This window comes from Seriola aureovittata, chromosome 9, assembly GCF_021018895.1.
Source record: "Seriola aureovittata isolate HTS-2021-v1 ecotype China chromosome 9, ASM2101889v1, whole genome shotgun sequence".
NCBI classification, from domain to species: Eukaryota; Metazoa; Chordata; class Actinopteri; order Carangiformes; family Carangidae; genus Seriola; species Seriola aureovittata.
Window position 1 is genome coordinate 23,188,914 of NC_079372.1, and position 6,735 is coordinate 23,195,648.

General features: G+C 45.1%; 1 protein-coding gene across 1 annotated transcript; it reads left to right on the forward strand.

The window, feature by feature from the left end:
- The first annotated feature begins 833 nt into the window (after nt 1-833).
- On the forward strand, nt 834-6,166 carry LOC130175038 (uncharacterized). Its single transcript, XM_056385305.1, has 9 exons — nt 834-1,087; nt 3,042-3,215; nt 3,362-3,519; nt 3,811-4,009; nt 4,222-4,318; nt 4,444-4,615; nt 4,729-4,959; nt 5,330-5,448; nt 6,046-6,166. Exons 1-9 carry the CDS (start codon nt 834-836, stop codon nt 6,085-6,087), a joined length of 1,446 nt encoding a protein of 481 aa, XP_056241280.1. The 3' UTR covers nt 6,088-6,166.
- The last annotated feature ends 569 nt before the right edge of the window (nt 6,167-6,735 follow it).

Consider the following 6,735-nt stretch of genomic DNA (forward strand, 5'->3'; position numbering starts at 1 on the left):
AATATAAATGATTTATAAAATTTAAATATAGAAACAGATCAAATATAAACTAAATGAATGTGAAACTGAAGATGTTCAATAAAAATGTATTATATAGAATATGATGATTATTATATTTTATAATTATTATTGTTAATAATAATGTAATTCTCTGACATTGAACAGATTTGATCAATAGTTTTTATTCTAAGTAGAAGTAGATTTAATGTTTTAATCTCAGACTGTGATGATGATGATGATGATGATGATGATGATGATGATGATGATGATTGATAGTTTGACAGCTGAGGTTTTCAGAATAAGAATAAGAGCAGACATGGTCAAAGATCATCATCATCAGGTTTAAGTGAAAAGTTACAAACACCATGACTTCAGGAGACCTCAGATCCCATGATGCACTGCTGCCACCTGCTGGCTGTTACCGTGAGTCAAACAATCTGCAGCAGGTCTGCAGGAAGCTATGAAAACATGAATACATGAAAGCATGAAAGTGACACTGTTGACATGGCAACCTTTCATTCTGTTCATGATTCTTTTCATAAACACTTAATACGTCACAATGAACAATGACGTGATCAGAAAATAAACAAACACAACTTTAACCTTTAACACAGAACATACCAACTGTGAGTGTGTGTGTGTTTTCTGACTGAAGGTGAAGCTCTGCTCCACTGAGCACGCACGCACAAACACACACACGCGCGCGAACGCGCAAACTGGTCTGAAACTTGTAGACACTGATGATAAAAACCTCGTGACCTCTTGGTGACCTCTGACCGGGAGAAAAGCCGGCTCTGTGATTGGCTGAGCAGACTGACCTCGGACAGGTGAAGATGGCAGCTCGTGTGGCCGCGGTGCTGCTGCTGCTGCTCGGACTCGTCAGTTCTGGACTCTCCTCCTCCGGGTCCGGTCCAAACTCAGAGCGCGGTAGGATGGAGCTGCGGCGCGTGCAGAGCCTTGCCTCTCAGCCCAGGTACGGAGAGTGCTGGGCGCGAGCTCTGGAGCACCTGGACACGCGCTGCAAAGACATGACGTCAGAGAGCCAAAGCCGGATAGCGCTGAGGTTCACCCACTGTCACCTGAGCAGGTGAGACAGTCATACAGCTCAGGTGTGAACAGAGCAGGTAACAGCAGAGGTATCATCACAATTTACCTGTGTGAGATTAGGTAAGTTGTCCCGGATCATACTATTACTGTAGTGTGTGTGTGTGTGTATTGGAAGGAAGAGCCATGTGTGGCTACTTCAGGTTACACATAACACGTCACAGCGCCACCTGTAGGGAATTCCAGTACTACATGAGAGAAACGGTTTCTGTTCTCTCTCAGATTGAGGTTCTTCTCAGGACCTGATGGGACCAGGTCTACCTATCTGTTCAGGTGTTGGTGGTGCTGGTGAGCCAGTCTCTCTCCAGGTTTCCTCTGTGCATAGTCTCTGAGACTGTCCTGAGTGCTGACAGTGTGAACATCTGTTTGTCCACTGGACTGAGGGAAGTCTGGACTCACTCTAGAGACCATCAGAGACTCCATGTCTACAAAAATCTGTGGAGCTGTAATGATGTCCTTACCTACTGTAACAATGGGCCTCATTCACCAATATCTTCTTAGGTATTTTCTTAAATTCTTTCTTAAGTTGTTCTTAAGAAAGTTCCTAAGAAAAATCTACGTCAGATCCATGAACCTGTTCTTAAACCGTGCGCACCTGTGTTCTTAGATTGATGAATGCCAATCTCTTCATAAAATGAAATCGTGTGCCAGTTGGCCCAAAATAGCATAGGTAAACGCCCGAAAACGCCCTTAAAAGGGCATGAGACTGAAGGGTCGTGTGCAGACACAGACAGAAGTCACTAAGAGATACCGTAAGGGAAAGTTGAGAAAATGCCAAAACAAAAATCTAAAGACGGAGCACCAGAATCAAAACGCGAAAGGAACTTTAGTAATTCTGAAGTGGAGGTACTGCTGCAGGAAGTGACGAGTGGTTTAGTGTTAATGTAGCCTTCATTCATTTAAAAGACCATTATGCTTTGCAAAATAAAAGTTATTAAGAAAATTATTATAGATGACAAACATATTATTGTAATTGAAATAATATTATATAATTGTAGAACAGAAGAAAATGCAATAACCACTTATTTTGCTCAAATATGTCAGAGCTCAAATGTGTGTAAGAGTGCTCTTGAGTGTGTGAAGATTCTGTTCTTACCTAAGAACAAATCCCAAATCAGAGAAGAGAGGAGATCCATTAACCCTTTAACCACGTTCTCTCAGGGAGTGGATGAGAGATCAGCAGCTGTCTTGGATTGTGTGTTTGTGTGTTTGTTGTACAGTCTGGTTTGTTGTTCCTGGTCAGAACAGGATGTCTGGCTCCTTCTTTACTCTTCACATTCTCATATGTGTCTCATGAAGTTTTTGGAGGAAGACCAGTTCTTTTCTTATAGACTTTGGATCTTGGCCTCATGACTCAGGTCGACTCTGACCAGTCTCAGTTCCACCTCTGAACAGGTAGCTGTAGGACTGTAGAGCTAACGGCTAACTCCAACAGCCTGGTTCTGTTTAATCCATCTGCACTGTGCATTTCCTCCACAGCTGTATACGATCATCAGCAGCTGTTTTTAAACCTGAGCAGATCTTTGTTCAGTCTGTCAGTGACCTTCAGGCGTGTGTGTGCTCCAACTACCTGAGCTGTGTAACAGGCTTTAAACATCAAAATATTTAAACACTGAAGCTCTTTGTTGTTCACTGACAGATGGTTTCTCCTATAAACGTCTCTGTTTCAGTTCAGTAACTGTTCAAATGATTCAAGAGTCAGAGATCAGAGAAAAGTCCAGACACTGAATCCACATCAGTGAATCAGATCTAGAAGTATTCAGTTGGTTGCAGTTTGCAGCTTCACCACTAGATGTCACTGAATCCTCCTCTGGTCCTTTTTAATGATTTAGATTTATACATAAAAAATAAACTGTGACCTGTTTGACTTTGTGTGATACCAACTCACCTGTCAGCTTCAACCTGGAATTTGTGGTCTCTCTCTCTCTGTCTGTCAGCTCAGGTAGGGATTTCCCATCATGCCCTGAGGGTTCAGAGGTCAGCAGGTGTACAGGTGGGATGGACGTTGTGGCCTTTAACACCTACACAGAGTTCTTCACTCACACTCACTCCATCTGTCACTTCCTGCAATCTGAAGTCTGGCAGAGCCGAGCTGAAAACGCCATGTACAGGTAAACTGAATACAGTTAACAGTTAGCTGAACACAGGTTAACTGAACATAGGTAACAGTGTGTGTGTGTGTGTGTGTGTGTGTGTGTGTGTGTGTGTGTGTGTGTGTGTGTGTGTGTGTGTGCGCGTGTGTGCGTGTGCGCATCAGGTTAACAGAGAGTTCAGCAGGTGTAGCTGAGCAGCTTCAGTCCACCAGGCAGATTACTGAGGACCTTATTGAGGCCCAGAGTGCTGCTTTACAGGCGCAGCAGGAGATCCTACACAACGGAGAGGAGCTGAGAGTCACCCTGAAAGACTCTACACAGGGTAAGAACACACATACAGAGCCTGGGAGACAGTATGCAGGGTAAAGAAATCATGACACCCCGAGCAACTCTACATTGGGTATAAAATCCTAACAAGAACCCACAGCCTAACAGACTGTCTCCACCTGTCTGTCACTCTCTGTCTCTCACCTGTCTGTCTCTTAGACCTGTCTTTTTTCACCTTTCTCTGACCTGTCTGTCTCTCTCTCACCTGTCTGTCTCTCTCTCTGGCTCTAACCTGTCTGCCTCTCACCTGCCTCTCACCTGTCTGTTTAACTTGTCTGTCTCTCAGGTCTGAGGGTGGTCTTCTCGGAGCTCAGCAGTGTGTCCAGGGAGCAGCAGGTGGCGCTGTCTGAGCTCTTTAACAGAGTTTCCTTCCTGCAGAGCTTTCTGCTGATGGAGGCTCACAGTCTGAGCTCCTGCTGCTACAACGCTGCCGCTCTCTGCACCTCCTTCCTCCTCACCTCCACCCAGCGCTCCTCCAGAGCCAGGTAACTCCTCCCCCTCCACCCTCTGCCAGCTCCCGACTGAAGACAGCTGTCAATCACAGTTTCTCAATTATTCTTCTATAGTTAATTAATGAGGCTCTTTGTGTGTGTGTGTGTGTGTGTGTGTGTGTGTGTGTGTGTGTGTGTGTGTGTGTGTGTGTGTGTGTGTGTGTGTGTGTGTGTGTGTGTGTGTGTGTGTGTGTGTGTGTGTGTAGGTTGGTGTTGTTGGGGTTGGTATGTTTAAATTTCTACCTGGAGAGGAAGATCTACCAGTTTGTGATGAACTGTGATCATCCTGAACACAGACACATGGTCAGTATGGTCATCTGGCTCAGGTCACACCTGACGCCACATGTTACAACATTGTAACACCTGACTTAGAGACATGTGTGTGTTCAGGTGTGGTTGTTGACCATGTGTGTGTCCTCTGTCCCCAGGAGTTGATCAGTGTGTATGTAAGTGTGCTGCGGCGGCTCATGGTGTGTGTTGGAGTGTGTGTCCTGCTGTGTGTGTGTGTTCGGTACAAAGACCCGGTCCAGCAGAGTCTGCAGGTGCTGCAGCAGCTCAGAGAGACGCAGCGCGGCTTGCAGGAGGTGCTGCAGCACGCAGGTGAGTCCAGTCTGCAGGAGGAAGCTCAGGGAACCTGCTGAAAGCTAAACATGGTGGAGGTTAGAGGAACTGCCGCTCTGAGGCTGCTGATTGGTCTGTTTGTCTGTTTGCAGACAGTTTAGGGCAGAGACAGAAGAAGAAGACGGAGGAGGATCAGGTTCAGGTTAGACCTGCAGAGAACAGTTCAGATCCACGTCACAGAGGTGAAGAGACGACATCATCCTCAGCCTCCGTCTTCCAGAGGAGAACAGAGAGGAGAAGAAGAGAGGAGGCGCTGAGGAGGAGACACAAGGAAGAAAGAGAAGAGGAGTGCTGCTCAGACCTGTCTCACCTCTCACACACTGGTCAGTACCTGTCTCACTCTCAGCAATCAGCTGTAGTTAGTAGTGTGTTACTGTGGTTCTGGCCTCTCCCTGAGCCTGGGGCCAAACGGTCTGTCCCAGACTGTAGGACTGAAGAGACTCAACAGGTTGAGTCTGGACTGAGGCTGTCACTGTCCTCCATGGTTATTGATTAGTTTAGGGATAGATAAGTAGGTCTAGCTGATTTTAAGAGCGCCCTCTGCTGGCCCACAAGGTGAACTACATCAGACCCTCTGAGGTGTCAGATCACTTCCTGAACCTGTCGACCTTCAGTGACCTCATGAAGAAGAAACAGCTGCAGCGTCCACTTACTTTTGGCCATGTGGTTTATCACTGTGTGTTTGTGCTGCAGGTGCTGACAGTATCCTGCTGCCGTACACTACCCACAATGCCTCAGTGAGTCCAGTCAGGCGTCCTCGTCACTCCTCCTCCTCCCCTCTGGTCCACAGCATCCTGGTGGAGGACAGACAGGTAGATCAGATCTGATTATTGATGATGGATTATCTGAGGTTAAGAGACAGTTCAGACTTTGAACACAACTATTGATTAACACTGATCAGTCACCACCTCCTTAGTCAGTTAGTTAGTTACTTAAAGGTTCAGTTAAATCTTCCACAATCTAAACATGTGAACATGTATTCACATGTCATTGAACAGCTGGACACCAGATGTGTCCTACTACATCACATAGTTGTGATGTCATAGCTCCTGCAGGTGCATCCCTCCTCTGCTCCCTCAGCAGATGAAGGTGAAACAAACTAAAGTCAGCAATAAGACAAGGCCAGGTGAGACCTCCCCTAAGAGTCAGAGGTCAGCTCACGCAGGTCTGAACTGAAGGTTCACCAGGTGTCTGACGGTCTCATTCGTCTGGGAGGAAGATAAAAGTAGAACAGATGTACCTGGTGGATTCTGGTCACCCGCTCAGTTGTTCACAGGAAGTGATGAATTTTCCTGAAACATGTTTGTGTCACAAACCAGGACAGATTTTACCTGTATGACCTCTGACCCTCTGCTCTTTTCTCCTGAATGTTTATTCATCTTCACCGTCCTCTTCCTCCTGGTGTTCAGCGTCGTTACAGCCTGAGGAGCAGGAAGTCAGAGACTCACTGACTGTCACAATTACAATGTCCTGGAGTGTCACTCAGTGTTTTAAACAGTTTGATATCAATAAAGCAGAATTTTAAACAGACTAATGTGTTTATGACATGAGACACAAATCAAACACACCCCCAGTTACTCAACTGACACTTAAACTCCACCCCTCTGTGGAGGGTGGAGATCTCTGCTCTGTCAGGAGGCTGGAAAACAAACACATCACCAAACATCACCTAAAGGGAAACGTCATCATATCTTCATATGAAAGAATAAAACATTTTACGCTGTTCCTATTTAAAACAGAAATATTAAATTAATCGAAAAGGTTTAGTAAATGTTTTTTTGTTTTTTTTTTATCATGAATTTATGGGGAAACTTTTTGTGAGTTTGCTGATATTTCGCTAAAACGTCGTCTGCAGGTTTAATTTTTTACAGTGTACTTAATTTCTCCTTACGATGTTAAAATGTTTGATTTGACACTGAAATCTTTCATATGGGAAATTTGTCAGTGAACTTAATGCAAAAAGTGACAGTTCCTTGCCAGAAATGTCGGCCATCTTGGAAATGTCAGCCATCTTGAATTTTCAAGTGTCTCACGTAAACAGAACACCTATGAAGGATTTGTGTTAGGTTAAGTACATTTGAAGGATTTCCCTGAAACAT

Excerpts from the sequence above, each read along its gene's own strand:
- LOC130175038 (XM_056385305.1), top strand. The coding sequence starts at position 834 with ATGGCAGCTCGTGTGGCCGCGGTGCTGCTGCTGCTGCTCGGACTCGTC. Across the intron at positions 4,319-4,443 it reads ATCCTGAACACAGACACATG|GAGTTGATCAGTGTGTATGT; the intron begins GTCAGTATGGTC and ends CTCTGTCCCCAG. Across the intron at positions 4,616-4,728 it reads GGAGGTGCTGCAGCACGCAG|ACAGTTTAGGGCAGAGACAG; the intron begins GTGAGTCCAGTC and ends GTCTGTTTGCAG.